This window comes from Lytechinus variegatus, chromosome 15 (assembly GCF_018143015.1).
Source record: "Lytechinus variegatus isolate NC3 chromosome 15, Lvar_3.0, whole genome shotgun sequence".
In the NCBI taxonomy this organism is placed as follows: Eukaryota; Metazoa; Echinodermata; class Echinoidea; order Temnopleuroida; family Toxopneustidae; genus Lytechinus; species Lytechinus variegatus.
Window position 1 is genome coordinate 2,105,370 of NC_054754.1, and position 20,952 is coordinate 2,126,321.

Consider the following 20,952-nt stretch of genomic DNA (forward strand, 5'->3'; position numbering starts at 1 on the left):
GTGTGCACCATTTCTGAAATGGTGCCGAACACTGAGAACGACATTTCATAATCAGGAGGTGGTCATTTTTTGCGATTACTGAAAAATGGAAAAATGCTGGGGGTATAGGGTCTTTAGCCCCTCGACCTGCCGGTTCCGAGGCCCGAAAGAAGGTAAAATTCTACACTCTCTTCTTGAGCAAAGAGTCTCCAGGCAAAGAGCATATAGGCCTACAAACAAATTGGTGTAATTAATTGCCTCCTCCCTCCTCCTCCCCCCCCTTCCGAAAAAGAAAGGGACAAGACAGTCCATCAGAAAATTTGTTAAAATTTTGAACGGGATTCTAAAACTGGGAGAGGTCCAAACGAAATAATTTTATATTCAACGACCTTTCTTTAAATAAACATATTTGGACGGGCTTGTAAATTATGATACAGGGGCCGCGGAACCGGAGGAGGCATACCCCCTCCCCCTCCTACACACACACACACATTTTTCCCCAAAAAGCCTTGTACAAAAACGTAAAAATAATCATTTCATTGTGACATTTTGTTTGGTCAGCTGCCACTTTGCGCCAGCCCCCCCCTCCCCTTTAGAACCGTTTCGAGACCCCGGTGATCTTACAAAAGCTCGCGACACCCACTGGTGAATTCGTCTAATATGCCTACCAGGGAAGGCAAAAAGGCTAGGGGTGGATTGAAACTTTAAACATAACTTTCTTTTTTTACATCCGATTTTGATGAAACTTTCAGTGTTATATGCTTGCCTTGATTTTTCTCTATTTATTCAAATCAACAGTTTTGTGGGGTGTGGTTGACCTTTCATATCCCGGCAGTTTGGATTGAGTTTTGATAAGCTTTTGGGAATGACCTCTGGTACTCTGATACGTTGCTCTTTGGAACATGAAGTCTGGATTGTCGATTGTCAATGTGATAATGAAGGCAAAAGAAAATCTCACCATCTCATCATGTCGATAGCACTTTAAAGCATCCCGCTTGATTTAATGGGAATCTGAAAAAATATTATATGACCTGTCAAAAATTAGTGATGTCACAAGTGATGGCAGGTTTTAGAAGCCCTTTAAGACACAAAGTGATGGTATATGGAATAAGGTATTGGCCTATGCCAATTAACTTGGGCATCTTGGAGTTGGCAACTTGGATCCGGACCCATACTCATGAAGCATTTCCAAGCTAATTATAAAATAAATGCCAAAAGCTTAATAAGCCAAACATTTTGAGGGGGCAGACACGGGCAAATGGGGCAAATTATTATTAAATAGATGCGTGTGAGCGAAGCAAGTGAGCTCCGAAATTGACCTTTTATAGATAATATAATTTTCATTTAATGCTTCGACATAATAGATAAAAAAGTATCATATTTCACTCTTCTCCTTTCCCCTTCTTCCTTTTTTTCTTAGCTGTAAAAAATAGGGGTCCGTGGCTACCAAGGCCCCATATATTCGCCATTGCTAATATAGCCATAGTACCATGGGCAGCGGGAGGGGGGGTGGGTGGGTGGCGGAGTCAATTAGAATAATATGACAATGATACGTTTGGGGGCATCATGAAAGGGACATGTATTACTATTAAGGCGCAGGTGAAGCCCAATCTAGGCAATTCAGGAATTGCTACATAGTGACGGCGACGTCTCTCGCAAATAACGTAGAGTCCAAAGGCATGTGTTCTAGAAATTATCACATGCTGGTACACACTTTGCTTTGACCAAAATGACCCTCAGGTTGGCCATCAAGCTTTGTTTTATTGACTGGAGACCAACGATAATCACGAATCGAATGTCACGTCTTAATATCAGATCAAATATTATCATACCAGTGTATTCTCACTAAAAATTCACTGATCTTATTGGAAAGTTAAGCCAATCGTTTTATAGGCGTCCTTTGTGCATAACAATAAAGTAATATAATTTCATGATGGTGGGTGTCCATCATAACAAATCGTCCATTAAACTGCATGGTCTCATAAAAGATAATGCTATATGAAAGTAATTCAAAACTTAGTTTTCTCTTTGTTTAGGTAAAGTATTGAATTACAAGATAACCACGCGGATGCAACGTGAATTCTTCGTATAAGTTTGGCAAGAGGCAGAAGATATGGCCAGTTTTCTTTGATTTCACACTGCCGGCTTAACCAAAAGACGGTGACCTCTTTTATGTTCGTTCATTACTTCTAAGTCTGATTAACTTTTTCACGAACATATAGCAATAGAACGATCAACGTAGACCTCAAACGAAAAAATAAGCATCGAACGATCGAAGAGAAATCCTTAAATCAAGATGTCATCAGGAAGAAAAAGTTTTCTGAAGCAACTGTCAGTTGAAAATTTGCTGGAAAACATAAAGGTAAGATTAAGTGATATATAAATATACACTGCAAAAACTCCGGTGTTGATTCAACACCAGCCCGGATTCTATATCTGTCCACACCAGAGAAGTGTTAAACAACACTAGTTTGGTTTTGGTCTAACATCAGATATGTGTTTATACAGCACCAATTAGTACTAAAACAGCATCGGTTTGATTCCAAATTGGTGTTTCATCTGATGTGGACAGATATAGATTCCGGGCTGGTGTTAAATCAACACCGGAGTTTTTGCAGTGTATATATATTTGGTGAATGGAATATCTATGTGGTTTAAGTGATACCATGTTCTTTGGTGTGCTTATATACTGGGATGTAGAATGTAATTTTGTGAACGTATTTCTTTCTCTATAAACTTATTTCATATCTAGTTGCACTCTAACAAAACCCTTGAGTAAAATTTTACTCAATATTGGGTAAAAAGTGAACATGCATATTTGCGGATATTTTTTTTCTTTACCCCATATTGCGTATTTCAACGCAACATAAAAGTGTTAAATCTACAAAAATATTGCGTATCTTTTTACCCAACCTACATGCATCTTCCCATTTTACCCAACATTAAGGAAAACTTTTTTTAGAGTGTACGCCCGTTTACTTGAATCTCATTCAATAGTCAACATTTTTCATATGCATGTATAGATTATAATCATAATATATATTCATTACAATTTTTATCTTTCGTTTTAAGAACTAACCTAAGTCTTTACAAGGCGTATTGTAAACTGAAAGTAAGGCTCTCATTATCTGATTATATGACGAATAACTGGAAGAAAATTCGTTTGTGAAAACCCTAAACCTCCCTAGAGGTTCGACATGATAAATGCATAGCTGATTGAGACCTCGTAGTCAATTCAATAATAACAGATAAATAGTGGGTCCTAGCTGCATCCCTGACTTTCAGTCCCGGATTTTAGAAAATTAAGAAGGATCGCATATCGCGAAAACTAGAAATCATTTTTTTTTTGGGGGGAGGGGGGGGGGGCGCTCTTGATTCTAACGGGAAATATGAATATTGCGCTTCTTTATTCATCGCGGATATATATTATCCGCGATTATATCATATTATCTTACAACATCGTGTATTTGTTTCGGAGTGTTCTACATGAATAGCCTACACTCCATCTGCATCTTCATAATTACCATGCACCCTAATTCACCACCCTTTAAACTTGTTTCATCACTCATTACCTTAATGTTCAAATTTTTTTAGCAAGATCAGAACGATCTACCGACGTTTGAGCAAAGAAACAATGCATCTAAAATTCTTATGATTCAGGATATCAGCTTATGAAAAAAAATTGGTATGCATCGCATCAAAGAGTATTTGTCTGTCTCAAGGCATTTTCATTCAGGGGTTGATTCGGGTGGGGGTGGCAAAAAAAAATGTCCAAAATTTTCGGCGCTGAACGATTCCATTTTGATAAACGATTTTTAAAAGATATTCGTTTACACACTAAACCTATAGAGTATTATTGAATGTGTTCAACGTGTTTAATAGCACTATTTAGCATTAAAAATGTAATTTATTTTTCATATTTGCCCCCTCTGGAATCGACATCTGTACATTTGCTCTCACACCCGGTAAAGTGACGCAGAGGTCAAATCTCATCGTCCAGTAATCATTTCATAATTTATGTGTGTTTTCTTTCATATATTTCTTTTAATTATTGGCGCACACTGTATACAAATTCTGTCAACAATACCCGAGCCTAAGGCATCACGCGAACAGATGTTCGTTGCAATAATCCGATTCTAAGTACTCACCAGATATATATTTTGCAACATAAATTTGTGAGGGTTTTCCTCAATTATTTATAATCTCAGTCATGGAAGCATTTTTCAAAAAGTTAGGTGACGATGCCGAGAAAGTTTTCGACAACATTAAGGTGAGTATAGAAATATTCTAGACAAGAGTAGCTTGTTATTTTTCGTCTAATCTTTTATTTTGCTTAAAGTAAGATGATTATTATATCATGATTTTAAAAAATAGTGCTAGATTGTGTTATTCATTATGCAATTTATATTTGTTCACCCTTTTTCAAACCAAATCCTCTTTCCGTTTTACTCCCCATTTCAATTTCGCTTTCCCTGTTGTCTTATTTTATAGAGCCTCCCTTTCATACACTTTTGGATGAACCCACACCTGTCGTAATTATACCATGGAGCTATTACAGAGCTCTATGATTATACTTACAATAATATTTGGGTATTGATTAGGCCCATTGAATGTTCCTAACCAGAAATAAAACTGAAAATGAAATTATACTTACAATAATATTTGGGTATTGATTAGGCCCATTGAATGTTCCTAACCAGAAATAAAACTGAAAATGAATTAATTCGATCATAACAATTTTGCATTACTTAAGCATTATTAGCCAAACCAATACACACAGTATGCTGGATCTGGTACGAATGGGCCGAATTTCATTTGTATTAAAAGTACAGAAAACAAAAGGCAAATCGCTTGTTTGCTTGGTATATAGGGACCCATTACTCATTACTGTCCTGTCGAACTGTTGAGAATCATGCAGTAGACCAAATGAGTCGCTGAAATTAACACCGTTGGAGAGCGTTGTATCGATTGGAAATGGTTCTGGTGTTCATAGATTGTAAAGGAATACAGTGCATGTTTATTTATAAAGCACGCCGAATAGAAAATTATCATACTGGCAGAGCCATCAAATATCGTGTCATTTTTTTCCTATAATAGAAAAATTGATAGAAAAGATGATGACAACAGGGACCCTAAAAACGATTGGTCAAAATGACCATTCCCTTTGTCATGTTTGTCATGTGTCCAGCTGACAAAACATCATATGGTCAAAATCATCAAATTATTGGGTAAAATTTACCAAGAATCACGGTTGATTTTGACCAGTTTTATCGGTCGGACAATCAACCAATTAAGAGAGTGGTGATTTTGACAAATCCGTTTTTAGAATGTTGTTGTATCATTACTGTCATTTACAGATGTCTATATCCATTTAAAATAATACTAGTGTTCACTCATTATTGGTTTTACAGCAGATATAAAAAGGCAGAGAGACATATTCCAACACAAAATCGTAACCAGTAATAAGAGAGAGGAAAGCGGTAACATTAATAACAAAACGAAATTAAGTCACGTGATTCACATTTTTTTGTCTTGTGTTCGGAATTTTCAAGTTCCGACTATAACTGTACAACCTGCAAGTCAGAGATAAGTGAAAAAATATATAATAAAATTCATTAAATTAACAACCCTCATATTTATTTAAACGGAGTCGGTGCTGAAAATGCAAATACGTTACATATTTGCATATATTCTCATATCACTTATCTACCAGCAATGATTTTGCCACAGAAGAACAAGGTTAGAATTTTGATTAATCGTACAATATGGCAAAATATATTTAATCGGTGTATAAATAAAGTAAGTAATTATTATTCCAGGGTCTAATCAACCGACTGTATAATCTAATAAGTTGCCAAAAAAATATATGTTGTGGTAATTAAAAAAAAAGACACGTCAAAAGATATATTCCATGAAAATTTTTATAGTAATTAATGCATTATCGAGTAAAAAAAAGAAGAATTTTGTTTAGTTGCTTAAAAAATAAGCATGAACATCGATTAGTAGGCCTATAACCAATGCTTTGACTACATCACTTTTAAATGTTGGGCAACATACTATCCATATTAACAATTGGTTAAACCTTTATCCAATTCTGGGTTGAAATCTACACAGTATTGGTTGAAAACTACCCAGAGTAGGATACATTTTTAACCAATTGTTGTGTTGACAGTACGTTGGCCAACATTTTAAGAGTGTATATTGGCCTCGTCTGTATTTCCCCCTGCACATATTTGGCGGATCGGGAAGGGGATATCTTTGGGGTCATCTGGTCATTGGTGTCAAGGGAAATATAGGAGCGATGAAAAGAAGTGTTTCTTTTTCTTTTCAAATGATGGAGCCGATTGCATTTCTTTTTGAAATTTTATTTAACACAACGTATATACACTGCAAAAACGCCATATCGGTAAACGCCAGGGAAGTGTTGAAACAACACGTTTTTCGCGTTAGCCTAACACCAGATAGGCATTAAAGCAACACTGAGAGTGTTAAAATAGTATTGGTTTGATTATTAATTGTTGTTTCAACACTTCCCTGGTGTTGCTGTACTAGGTATTGGATTTTCCTCTATGTCCATCTCCCGCTGCAGCGACATCCGAAGCATTGGTGCTGTCAGGGGCGGGGGGGGGGGGGGGTGATATACATAAGAAAATAAAGAAGCCTTTGATTGAATAAGAAATATTAAATAAGAAATTGCGAAATTAAAACTACACGTTTTTAAGGAGGATTAAAAAAATGTATTGTTGCATGGGAAAGTGGATCATTTGACATTTCAAATTTATATATATATTCTAACCAGGCATCTACTCCTTAACATGACGACTGTGTCTTGTACCACGACTTTGTTGTTGATATGTTGTCATACCAGTTACCAGTTATAATATTAATACATGTATATGCTTATATGTCCATATGTTGCTCCCTCTATCATGTCTATACTATTGATATGTTTCGTTCGCTTTTGTTAACATACAGAACCCATGAAGAAGGCCTAAGGCCGAAAGCTCGGAATAAATTGTGGTCTATCAGCTACGTACAATCGTCTTGTCATTTTTATATGCCTAGTGAGTGCGTGATACCATCTGCTCTCTGCATAATATCAATGATGTGATAATTGTGAAATAATTAAGCGAAACTGTCAAATACCGTAATGTGATCCTTTTACATTTCGCTTTCGATTAATTATCAACGCGGTGCTAATAATGGTTTTATTTTTCTCTATTTATTTGAGAAGAAATTACATGTAAGTAGGGAGGGCTTCACCTTAAACCTATTTGGTAGAAGTCTAGCGTTTCATTTTCAATGTTTAACTTAGTTAAAATCTTGCCTAAATTCTTCCTATCTTTAATATAAAAATATACACAGCATTTAGACCTTTATTCTTTCAAGCGTTACATCTGAATTGAGTTTTCCAAAGACTTTCTATTGAAGGATAAAGCAACGTATCAGTGTTTCCTTGCACATTCCTCATTCATTATTTTAAGTCACTATAATTTGAAAAGAGAAAGCGGATGACTGTACTAATTCTTTCAATGACCCGCGCCCCCCCCCCCCACGGGCACATTATCAAGTCATTCTTAAATCATTTATTTAAAACGGTTTGTGATAACAATTAAGGGTTTTTATATCGGCTGGAAAACCGAATTGCATAAGCTTTTACACAATTTGTATAAAAAAACATTCAACATCAAATAGAAAGCTCAATTCACACGCATTCTACATCATAAGAAACATCAAAACACGTAGAAATGTTGGTTATCATGATGTTGGGGATGTATGTGTTAAATTATAATATGCATCCCCATCACGACGATGAACCATATTTTAAAATACATGAAGAGGGGAGGAGAACATGGAGAAGGAAGGGCGGGAAGGTCGGGGCGAGGGAGAGAGAGGAGAATGGGGGGGGGGGGGGTGGTCACAATGACAGTTGATCATGCTATTTATTTATTGATATATTCTTATTCCACAATCATCAAAGTACATTTCGTAATAAATCATGTTTCCAATGAAAAAAAATGCATAACACATGCAGTACTGAAACGTAGCAATGAAAAGAAAAAAAGTGGAGGGGCCTACTAAAAAGCAGTGCTTGTAAAATGTAGACCCCTTATTAAAACTTTATACAAGGGTAATATGATACAAATAGAGTAAAATAATTAGCCAAATTCTATACAATTATATAGATATAAACACTGTAACACAAATGTATATATACACTATATACAAAATTAAATATTGACTTTAAAATAATCAATACTAACGTGGATAAGTATGAAGTTCAAAAATATTTGATTGAATCAATAAGAATTCAGAATAAATTTTTTGATGAGTAATTTAAATCGGTTAAGATTAGCTGCCTCTTTCATTTCTCTGTCCAGAGAATTCCAGAGTTTTGGTCCTGTGAAAAATACAGTTTTGCTAGAAAATACTGTTCTACTTTTAGGTAGGTGATAGTCATTTGATTGTCTCGTATTATATGAATGTAAAGTATTGTTTCTCATAAATTTCTTTTGTAAGACATTAGGTACACTATTTCTATCTAGCTGATACATGAATTGGAATAGTTGCAAGCGGTTAAGATTGCCACTAGATTCTGGTAAATATACCGTACCATTATTGTGGCCACCTCGATGTTATGTTTAATGGGAAAGATTTGCCTACAAGGAGGACGCCATCTCGTTACTTAGTTGACGATTTTTTTTTTCGGGGCGGGGGATCATGGGTGTTCCCGTTTATTATAAGGGGGCATTAGCGTACCTACGTGGGGGGGGGGGGGCAGACTGCCCCCCCCTGACGAGTTACAACTGATCCCTGGCACGCTCCTTTGAACTTAAAGACCTTTTTTTTTGCTTGTCAAATTTTTTTCTGGTACGAAAAATCCTATATTTGTGGTTGAAGATTTTTTTCTTTTTTGCTTGTCAATTATTGGCGGACGAATTTGCCCCACCCTCCTGTGGAAAATCCTAGGTACGCCACTGAAGGGAAGGGGTGTTTTGAAAGATCATCAACAGTAATTACAGCAAATAGTGGAGGGGGGAGATAGACGGTTTGACCCCCCCAAAAAAAAAATAGAAATAATAATTACAAATAACTAAATGATAATGATAATAATAATAGTAATAAATAATAATAATAATAATAAAAATGATGATAATAAATGAAATAGTTGGTTTAAAATATAGTCCACGGTTAACGATAGTGTGAAAAACATATTCATGTATCTATAGCTAATAAGTAAACAAAATTCGTTCTGAATGCAACATCGACCTTAACGAAGTGATTTCGGCGGTCCGACCATGCTTGTAATCACAGTCAAAGCTCTTGGATTAGAAACATTCAAACGCATCGGTCCGTTTCGAGACATAAAAGGATTGGCAAGGTGCACGAAATCCTTGCTTTTCACACAAAACCTCAAAGCTTTTGAAGGGAAATAAATGCTCTCATTTCCCTGGGACGAGGTATATACACGGTACAGTAAACTCGAAGTTCCTGTGTACTCGAAATCTTAACAAAACGTTTTGAAACGCAACAAGATTGTGCTTGTATAATCGAAGTGTCATTTATGGAACTTTGTATTTCTGCTGAAAGGCGGATCAACTACAAGCAAGCAAGACCGGCACTCCCTTTATTTGAATAGCTATTTAGCTTTTTAGAAGTGCAATATATTACCCTGCTTCAGTTCAGTTGAATTGAAGTGAAGTGCTTTTAGATTTATTGCTGGTTCGTACCATTATACGCTGTGTCATACGAAATCTCGAGGAACTGAAGTCGTCTGCGAAAGTTATTTTGGCGCGTTCATCATGAACGGGACAACCTATGGAACAGACATCTCGGCGACTATGGATAATGCTGATGTCGATCGTTACGTAACGGTGTCTTACCTGAAGATGAAGAGACCTACTTACATTGTAAGTTTATCTCCCGCGCACCCTTTTGGCCAATAGCCCTCGTAGTTGTAGCCCTCCATTTTGAGGTTTTCTTATGGGGATAATATCAAAATCAATGTAGGTGAATGCGCAGGCCTAGTAAATCTGGAGGGAAGGGGGAGGGACGAGGACAGAATAGGCACCTTGCAAGAATTCCATTATCTATCCTTCACTTACTTAATTTAAGAAAAAATTGGATGAAGTTAAGGCTATGTACATGTTTTAATTGAAATTATACCGTGATGGCTTGAATATTTCGGCTATATCCATTTATTTTTAAATTAGACTCAACCCAAACAATGACTGTAATCGCCAAATCCTAATTTGCTAAGTGTGCATGTTTACCAAAGAGGTATGGGGGCGCGTGCCCCATGTACCAATTTCAAGCGGGGCACAACGGTCAACTGAATAGAGCGGGATAAGGGTGGAAAATCAAGAGATAATGAGAAAAAGGGAAGAAAAGGGCGGAAAGCCGTTGAAAGCTTAATCTCATGAATTACCAATGACGTTTACAGCGTCAAAAGTTGAAAAGTATGCTATCACAAAACATTCATCAGACCAGGGTTCTCTGATCAGGCGAATTTTAATACGTACAAAGACCTATAGGACTAAGACCATGGTAACATATTTTTATAATTATCGTATTCTTAACCTTCATAGATAAAATCCATAGATAGGTTCGTATTTCATAGAGTATTGGACTTACAGTCACTGTAGTATAGGAGGATTTAAGGCATGGTAACTCACATCTTCTCTTCTTCAAAGTAACAATCTGTGAGGACACTCACTAAAGAAATTTAAAGAAAGACACTGACAGGCCTACACGCAAAAACACGAATCACCTCTTCACTTCTTCAAGTAACAATTATCTGTGAGGTCACTCACTAAAGAAATTTAAAGAAAGACCCTGACAGGCCTACACGCAAAAACACGAATCACCTCTTCACTTCTTCAAGGAACAATTATCTGTGAGGTCACTCACTAAAGAAATTGAAAGAAAGACCCAGACGATGCAAACAAAAACGCGTCACAAGAGGTAACAGACTTTGAAAGCTCCACTGATGCATTTAAATCAAGACTGGTGATGCAAATCATCCTTGATGAATAAGGATTACGAGGATGCTACACTCCCGAACGTGAGGCTAGGCACATGCAGCTGCAAGAATCTTCTATCTCGAAGGAGGTAGATCATCCCAGAGAAGAAGCTCTTGCTGTTGATGAACCAAAATCGTACGGTCTATTTACGATTAGCACAGCTTCCATACAGTATCCCCCTGGCCTTAAATGAACTGTTAGCCTACTTCTGCGACTGATTTGTATGCAGTGAGTTTCGTGTTTAGGGCTTACGATTTGTCAGCTGAAAATTAGACTTGATTGACTCTTAACCAAACAGAAGAGGCTAAAAGATCGAGTCTACTACGGAAATTGCACGATTTATAATCATGAAAATTAACAAACGGGTATATTGGAATTCTCATAGAAACCTTGCAGCAGAGGATACGATGTCAGAAGATACGATGAGTTTTCGAGATCCGTACGAGCATCGTAAGCCAAACACGACCCAGGCACAAATGCCCGGGGGCCACTTCCATTGACGAGTGGATACCATGCGTGACCATGCATGGGTCTCGAAAAGCACCCTTAACACGTATTTTCCATATTCTGAAAATGCACCCTAAACAAGTATTGGCGTGTGAAACCCTACTCTTAACAAGTATTGGAAACAAAACGATACTCTTGGCAAGTATTAATTCCCTAAAATGATCCCTAAACAAGTACAGCGATATTTTATTGTAATGTCATGGGCTGGTCGGTCGGTTGGTTCAGTATACGGCCCGACCGTCCACACCTCGCGAAAATCGGACTCTAAACATGTAATGTTTGGGCAAAAAGGACATCCTTTATAAAACAGTTTGATTTTGTTTTATCATCCCCCGAAATTTAACCCTAAACTAGTAGCTTTCCTAGCAAAATAGATACCCCTTTTTTCATTATTTCGGTGTTTTTGACACCCTTATCACGTTCCGTAAGTATACGTGCCCTATCTTGAAAAGTCATCCTTTTTACGTGTTTTTTTTTGGTCGCGCATGGTATCCACTCGTCAATGTAAGTGCCCCCCCCCCCGGGCACAAAAGGAACAAAAAGAGGATTCCAGCTTCTTTTAGCAACTCTGTACAAACCTCTTTTATTTCATCAACGGTCGAATACCTATATTCTTCACGATTTTGCCCCCTGTAGGCCTGTTATCCCATTCTCATAAAATATATAAAACTCTCTCTATTTAGAAAATCAACAGAGCAAAGAATGAAATAATGAATGATCTTAAGATGGATAAAAAAGTATTACTTTACGGATGTCAAAAGATACTTAGCACTTTTTGCAAATAAAGAAATACATCTATAAAAGTTGACATAACAGGATTTTTCTCTAAATGTTTTATGGTTTTATGAGAAGGTATGCCGAAAGAATCCTTAATCTCAGCCTGTTACCATCTCTATTTACTGAACTCATTTTTCTTTTTCATATTTATAGTCTAACGATCGACTGCATGGGCCATAGAAAGTGATTGTTTCGATGATAGGCCCGTCATGCGATGTCTGCAATATATAGAAGCATAGATGGCACTACCATTTCTTCCACTTTGCTCATATTGCCTTTGATTAACATGATTAATGAATAGTAACAGATATGGCATTACATAATTAAAGACATGTTGAAAATTTCTTCCTTCTAACAAAAAGATGATGTGAATTTGTTATAGAGAGAACAAATAACATGAGAATGAAATGAAAGACAGGATCATTTCTTTTGGGGAAAACACATTTGATGCCACAGACTTGACATATTTAAGTGTCAAAATAACATCAGTTATCAGAGAATGCCTCCTGTCGGTACTTTTTGTATTACATTTCTCGTATTATTCAGAATTGCTTTTCGGGTTCGTGCAGCTATCAAAGATTTAATACGGTCACAAATATTCTACTTTGCATCAGTTCTGAATGCTGTGGATCTGTGTAAGCATTTAGACTGAATAGCAAGTTCATTTTTATATCAAAGCTGGGCTATATAATAGTACTGTCTGAGTTTGTGAGCCTTTTGTGCCCCTTTTGTGAAGTGCATGTGCCCTCGAAGAATACAATTCCTCTTTTCTTCTTGAATACTTTCGAGCTTCATTCCAAAAAAACCCCGCAGGATTAAGGAGTGGAAAGAGTACAATTTGTTCACCACCATGTTCGGGAATATATAGAAATATATAAACATGTATTGTACGGTGTCTGATTTGTTTGCTATACTTGTATGATCAGAAGTCATAGAAAAGTGGAAACTTTATAAGAGAGATCGAGAGGGGGAGGGCATGGGGGGGGGGGGGTAATGAGAGATGGTATCACATGCCAAAGAACAGGAAAGATACATTCGATAAGGGTCTTAAACTTGCGACCCCTTTTTTGTACATATGTCTTTATAAATTCTTTATCTTTTTTTAGTCTTGATTTCTTTTCACTGATAAAAATCTACTTGTGCATGTAAAGTACATACGTTACTTTCCACATATTTTGTGAGGGAGTAAGACTAAGCTTAAACCCTCGAAAATTCAGTCTTGCCGCACTTTGTTGTGCATAATTAAACCTTAATCCTTATTGCAGTCTTCTTGATATCATAGTTTCCATTTCAAAGTACATCAACAAGGTAGTGAAATTCCTTTGAAAATGGACTGATCTCAACTTCGGTTGCTAGTGAGTAGCGTCTTAAAATAACGCATCGATAGTTGCATTATGATTCATTGAAATAATTCCCCGAAATAACTTCTTAGACCGTTGCAAATGGAAAACAACACGGTCCCTTTTGACGCAACGATCATTGCGTTAATCAATGGCGTTTTGAATAGTGACGCTAATTAAGGAATATGACGGGTATATAAATAAACCAATATTGTTATTTCCTAATATTTTTGTTGTCTTTTTGTTTTGTTTGTTTGCACAGGAAGTGGTGACGGGTAATGAAGAGGTAGATGGAACCGACTCGCCCGTCAAGACCCGATCCCGAAGTTTCATCTTCGGTCGATCTTTCACTGGCGACGAAAACGATAACAATAGCAAACTTGACCCCATGTCGCCCAAAATCTCGTCATCGCTACCAGAGCTCGTTTCGAACCGTTTCCCCGAACCCGAGCCCGCTGTCGATGTGGCTATCGTCGGTGCAGGGTTGTCTGGTCTGATGTCCGCCTATGCCATCAGACAGGCACAACCAGAACTCAGTGTCATCGTTCTCGAAGCAAAAGGTATGTAAAAGGGTGATGGGGTGGGGGAGGGGGATAGACGAGGAAGGGGTAAGATGAAGGGGGGGGGGGATGAATGAGATGAATGAGGCTCTTAAGGCCTGGTAACACCGCCCGAGCGTTGTTGAAGCGGTCGTGGAGCGGAGAGAAAAAAAATCATCACCGCTCTCTACCGTTCACCATTTTCGATTTCGATTGTTTTTGTTTTGTTTTCGATTTTTTCCCCAATTTTGTGAGCGAAATTCGACCCTCTTTCCCTACCGCTCCACGACTGCTCCAACAACGCTCGGGCGGTGTGACCAGGCCTTTATATCAAGGGGTGCGTTAATGGAGACTTGTAGCATGTTACAAATGAAAACAACTTGAATAATGGCTTCAAGGGTAGAAAGGTAATTTGGAACCAAACATTTTACTTTCAAATCTATCAGGCTAAGTTTTATAATGAGAACAAGGCTATGATAAGCCGTTAACTCTTTTATAAAAGCTACTGAACTGGATGTATGTTATTTAGCCATGAAAGCTTGTTTACATGCGGAGCCAAACTGGTGACCATGGTCCATTCGTTTATTTTCATTTGGTCCAATGCGAATTCGTCCTATTGCCAACTCGTCTACTATCTTTTGGTCTATCATCTTCTCGTCCAATATCCGCAATGTCTAACTGCCATTTTGTCCACTCACAATTTCGTCTAATTAGCAGTTGGTCCAATAGCCATTTAGTCTATATACAATTTGGTCTGATCAGGATAAGTGTTATTTTGGCAAAACTAATGAATGAAAATAAAACGAATATTAGACCGACTGGTTGTGAGACGAAATGGTCATAGACTAACTGGTGATTAGACGAAGTGATGATATGACCAAATTTTTACTGGACCAAACTGCTGTGAGACCAAATGTTGATGGACGGAGTGGCATTATCTAAGGTAGACCATGAGGTGAGTGGTTAGCAGTGGACGAATTGACAATTTGAACCATCAGGAAATTGAAATTTATGTATGGGGCACCTGCTCGCATGTGACGTCACAAATAAAAAAAATAATACAATAACTTTCATAATCTTTGATGGATTTTTCCTCAAACCTTTACCTCTATATTTTTGTTCTGGTACTAGGGCGAACTTCCCATTAAGAAAAATACATATTGCAGATATTTGTGCAAATATCTTTGACTTCATAGATAGTTTTTCAAACATCAGACATAAAACAAAATGTGTTTTTTTAATAATAATTATAAGATGTAATCTTCCAGATTCTGGAGTATTTCTTGTATAAAACCAGTTTAATCTTTCTGCCTATGATCTTAAACAAGATTCATGTGTCTTTGTGAACAGATAATGTGGGTGGCAGGATATATTCACCCATGCTAAACACGGCCACAGGTACCAGGCGATTCGACCTCGGTGACCAGTGGGTCAATACGTAAGTAAAAAATGATAAATTTGATATCAAATGTAGATTTGAAGTAATGTTTGTTTCCCTATTTACATTATTTACGGATTGATAAATTAGCACGGTCATTTAAATGCAATACTCCTTAATCATGGTAGCAATAATTATGATATAAATGATTTTAAATATCCAGGGAGTGCTAACTATTTAACAAAAAATATTTAACGTAAATTGTGTATTTATGAAAAAAAATGTATGATGATTTATGCATTATAGGATTGATCACAACAATCAGAGAGCAGTACAAGTGCCTGTTATTTTATAGAGTAAACAGAATGGATGGCCTCAATGTTATGTCCATCTTATAAAAACAAACAATATTTGAATAAACTTGCCTGTTTCCTCTTTCCATTTCAATAAATTTACATATTTTACTTATTTCAAAATGTATATATGTTATAGAGAACAGAGGACAATCCTTGAACTTTTGGACAAACTGAACATAGAAACACACCCCGAATACAAGGAGGGCAAGAACATCTTAGTTCACGCGGATGGAGATAAAGAAGAATTTGAGAGAAATGTTTACCCTATCAATGTTTTCAGACGTTTGGACATCAGTTCCTTTGTTTCGAGAGTAAGTCGCACTTTTAATATTAATCATTTTTCCTTTTCCCCATGGATGGTGTTATGTTGATTTCCTTAATAAAACAATTACACCATACCCGATGAATCCCTTTCACATTAACGGTGTTCTTTGAAGAAGAAATTGTTATGTTATTGATTGTAAAAGTCGCTGATGCTGCTGATGTTGTTACTTTGCGTTATGAAGGTTAATGACGACGTATGTGTTTGGAAAAATACTTTCAATCATTATTATTATTATTTTAATGATTATGATGATGGTAGCGGAAATTGAATGTGGAGATGAATTGAATAGTGATGATGATGATGTTGGTGGTGTTGATGATGATGATGATGGTGATGATGATGGTGGTGATGATGATGATGATGGTGGTGGTGTTGATGATGATGGTGGTGATGATGATGATGGTGGTGGTGTTGGTGTTGATGATGGTGGTGATGATGATGATGATGGTGGTGTTGGTGGTGGTGGTGTTGATGATGATGGTGGTGATGATGATGATGATGGTGGTGGTGTTGGTGGTGGTGTTGTTGATGATGATGATGATGATGATGATGATGGTGATGATGATGGTGGTGATGATGATGATGGTGGTGGTGTTGGTGGTGGTGTTGATGATGATGATGGTGGTGATGATGATGGTGGTGGTGTTGTGGTGATGATGATGATGGTGGTGGTGTTGGTGGTGATGATGATGGTGGTGATGATAATGATGATGGTGGTGGTGTTGGTGGTGGTGTTGATGGTGATGATGGTGATGATGATGGTGATGATGATGATGGTGATGATGATGATGATGAATATAATTCTGATGAGGGTAAACAGGGCGATGGTGGAAGATTTGTAAGCATCACCATCATAATTATAATTTTCAATGGTCACAAGAGATTGTGTGTATGTGCGTGCTTGCGCGCGTGTGGGTGTATGTTGTGTGTGTGTATGTATGGGGGTGATGGTTTGTTTTGACAGCTCTTTATAAAATTTTGTTAAAATTTTACACTTAAATGGTGAAAAAAGACTTTAAAGTTACGTGTTTGTTGATCCCACTGCTGCCACCCTATGTTACTGGGGCATCAGTTCCCGAGCTGTCTGGTCCTGATTTATGAGATGATTTATTCATAGAAATTGGCAAGATATCTAGTTGTACTCAAAAGATTGTGAACCCCCACCACACAAAATACACTCCTTTATGGTGAGTGTTAAAAGTAGACAACTTCCCTACAATGTCAGGCAAACCAAAGGAAGCAAACTTTATCGAATGTAATATTTTATCATGATCTGAGTTGACAATAAGATATCTAAAGCATGGCAGAATTTTAACACTTTAAAGATGATCATTTTTTATGGGGGTTCACATACTTTTTAACTGGGGGCAAATTTATAACCACATTTTGATTGTTTTCGAGAACAAGCCCACATAAGGGCAGTTGGGCAGTTTCATTCTTTGTGCGCCCTTTACACTTTCGTATTATTGGCCATGTATAACCATTTTTAATTCATTTTCTTTTTAACCTTAAAATAATGCAAAATATAACCTTGGGTAAAAAAAGAAATCGTGAATGTTTCAGTCCATTTAAGATTGGTAAATAGAGCATGGTGTATTTAGAGAATGTTATAATTATGTTACGGACATTTCTCCGATTAGCTTATTCCAAATGTCTGTTCATGTTTATGACGGTCTCGAAATTGCCATTTATAATTATGTTCACTGATTGTGACCTCATACACTGGTGGTGGCTGTGTGGGATCAGTCTGGGGTGTAATGGTTTCCCGGGAATGGTTTAAAAGCTCTGTCGTACTGTCAAACTCTTTACTACACATCACACATTTATAAAAAGAAATTGGAAATTGCATCTATCCCCTATTATACTTTAGTATTAATACGAGTCACAATACAAGTTCGCAAGGATATTTATCCATCCAGCTGTGTTTCTTTATAATGTCCTGCTGTGATCTTTCCACTTGTCTGGTTTCTTCAAATATGAAATCATGGTGATTCCGAATAGTATATGCACACCTGTGCTTAATCATGAATATTAAAATGCGTTTCTACATCACGTCTGTTAGAGTGTATGGCGGCAATATACGGATATATGGGATTGCTTCTTGTAAAATAAACGTCGACTCAGACGGTATAGGCCTATAGCATCGGGAAAATAATATATTGCTTATTTAAATAATCTAGGAAACGATTTACCAAATATTCTTCTCTTTTCACTAACTGGTTCCAAAATAAGTTATTTTCAGCTAGGACTAGGAGCTACATAGAAGACCCATAACACTGAACATTGTCATTTATTTCTCTATTTTGTGAACAAATTAATCCTGCTTATGTAAAACGTCACGGTATTTAAGACATATTGATTGAGAAAAAGTCCCGAGACTGGCAAATAATGAACCAAGGGATTTTATTTCATGTTTTAGTGTATTTTATTGTTATCATTTCCGTCTGTTAAGTATTGTGATTCTTGATGATCCATATATTTCAAAATAGCCATAGGCTATTCGAACGAACGAAAAGTTGAACTGAGAAGAGGCATCATTCTTGCACTATGATATACTATGATCTGGGAATGAGAAAGGGGGGGGGGGCATATTTTGTGCGTTCTTTCTATATATGTAACAGGGATCAAAGTTGGTTTACGTGCGGGGTCATACAGCCAGTTCAAAATGGCAATCATCCTAGCCGACCTAGAGCTTAAGAGATATATCTCGGGTCAAGTTCACCTTCAGAAAGCCAGTAAAAACAGACAAGTTTCTTGCATTTTCCTCGGCAGAAAAAAATAATAGTAAAAAGATATTGATTGTATTATCAACACAAAACAACTGGAATAAAGATATATTTTGATTATTTTCATACGACATGATTTGTGGTAGGTCTGTGGTGTATTGTAATCATGATCGGTGGTAGTGATCGTCATACGTTTATCTTGAAATGGTGGGAGCTGAACATCGAAGTAATGATATTTCGATGATCATAAATGCATAACATGTATAATCGCCAGAGATACAAATGTCATATATCTTATCGTCGACATAAAATAGACCAATTTTCAGTCACATTTCCATGCAACTGACTGAAATAAATCATACAAAGACAATATATCATTCAGTGAATAATAGAACGGTTTGAGCGTGTTTTAATGCACTGTATCACACAGAAGCACATGGCAATACACACAGAACTAATTTGTTGAACAGTTTAATGACAAATATAAGCGAGGTTTATTGATACTTGCTGCCAAATGCCAGCATTCTTGTCAATATTTGCACAAGTCTCAATTTGTGGATTCTTTCATAGACAAGCCTGCCTAGAACAAATACTTCTGACCACTTTGACATTTTTATGTAGTACAGAACGAACGGGAAGTAAATTATTTTTTGCTTCTCAGAAGACGATTATTGTGTAAACCATTTAATTTGTCTCGCCTTTGATTGTTCGTTGTATATGGTACATGGTCGAAAAACAAACTCTTTGCCCCTTTTTTCTTCTTCCCTTCCTTCTTCCCCTGTCTGCCTTTTGAGCCGCCCCTCTCCATTTTCTTCCAATCTTTCCCCCCTCTCTTCTCTCTCCCTCTCTCTCTTTCTTTATCTTGTACTCCCCTTCTCTCTCCTCTATCGACTAATCCGTATACAATTTGAAATTGATAACGTCGTCAATATATTTTTATGTGGCTTGCATGTTATCATAATTTTCTTGAATTTCATGCGGGTATTTCACCCATGCTTACAGTGCATACAGGGAGTGGACCCCTCTGTGACTAGATTTTGATGCATTACGAATATGGGTTAGGTCTGATATTTGTTCAACAATATGCTATGGGATGGGGTGTAGAAGTAAACCTATATAAAATACACAATTCACTTACTTTTTTGGATTTTCTTCTTGAACTACATAATGATACTTCAGAAATGGTTTTATCAAGTGATTTGATTTTACCCGATATCATTATGGAGCCGTACAACTTGGAAAAAAAATCGGAATCTCTTCGTACCTGTACATTTTACTTTATACATTGATGATAAAAATTGAATCACATTATGCAAATTACTCCAAGCATAATATACATCACCTTGGTGAATATGTTAATGGGCGATTTGAACACCTACACGAAAGTGCAATTAATGAATGAAAACAACTTAAAATAGACAAATTATCAAATAAGATGGACGGTTAGCTAGATTGATAGAGCCATTGAAACCCCATGCAGATATTTGTGGATATACTGACCCATAGACGGACAGATGGATTTAATGGATAGATAGATAGACGGACAGACAGACAGATAGATAGACAGATGGATGGATGGATGGATGGATAGATAGATATATGGATGGATAGATAGATAGATAGATAGACGGACAAACAGATAGATAGACAGATAGACAAATAGGTAGATAATAGATTGATAGATAGAAAGGTAGATCGATAGATAGATACATAAATACATATATAGAAAGATATAGATACATAAGATAGACATTATTTGGCAGTTTAAAGCGATTTGACATATAGATCTGTCACGCATTTTTACTAGTCCTACGGGTAATATGCTCCCCGATGGAATTCGTGTCTCAAAATAATAAACTAGACCTCGACAGACACAATTGGATTTTTTTTCTTTAGAAGTAATTCGCAATCAAGATGTAAATTGATGTATAAGTCAGTATTTACACAAGTTGTTCCCTTTTCAATATTTTTTTTTTGGAAAAAGATTGAAAGCCACATTTA

The 20,952-nt window shown here is 36.8% G+C and overlaps 1 protein-coding gene across 2 annotated transcripts in view; it reads left to right on the top strand.

The window, feature by feature from the left end:
- The first annotated feature begins 2,099 nt into the window (after positions 1–2,099).
- Positions 2,100–20,952, top strand: part of LOC121428513 (probable flavin-containing monoamine oxidase A) — a 30,392-nt gene continuing 11,539 nt past the window's right edge. The window contains exons 1-4 of one of the 2 annotated variants that reach the window (XM_041625188.1): positions 2,100–2,341; positions 13,890–14,187; positions 15,517–15,604; positions 16,037–16,211. In XM_041625188.1, the coding sequence (XP_041481122.1) occupies positions 2,276–2,341; positions 13,890–14,187; positions 15,517–15,604; positions 16,037–16,211 (627 nt within the window). In that variant the 5' untranslated portion in view covers positions 2,100–2,275. Of the gene's footprint in view, positions 2,342–9,419; positions 9,891–13,889; positions 14,188–15,516; positions 15,605–16,036; positions 16,212–20,952 lie in introns of those variants that run through there. The other variant, XM_041625187.1, reaches the window with a different exon arrangement.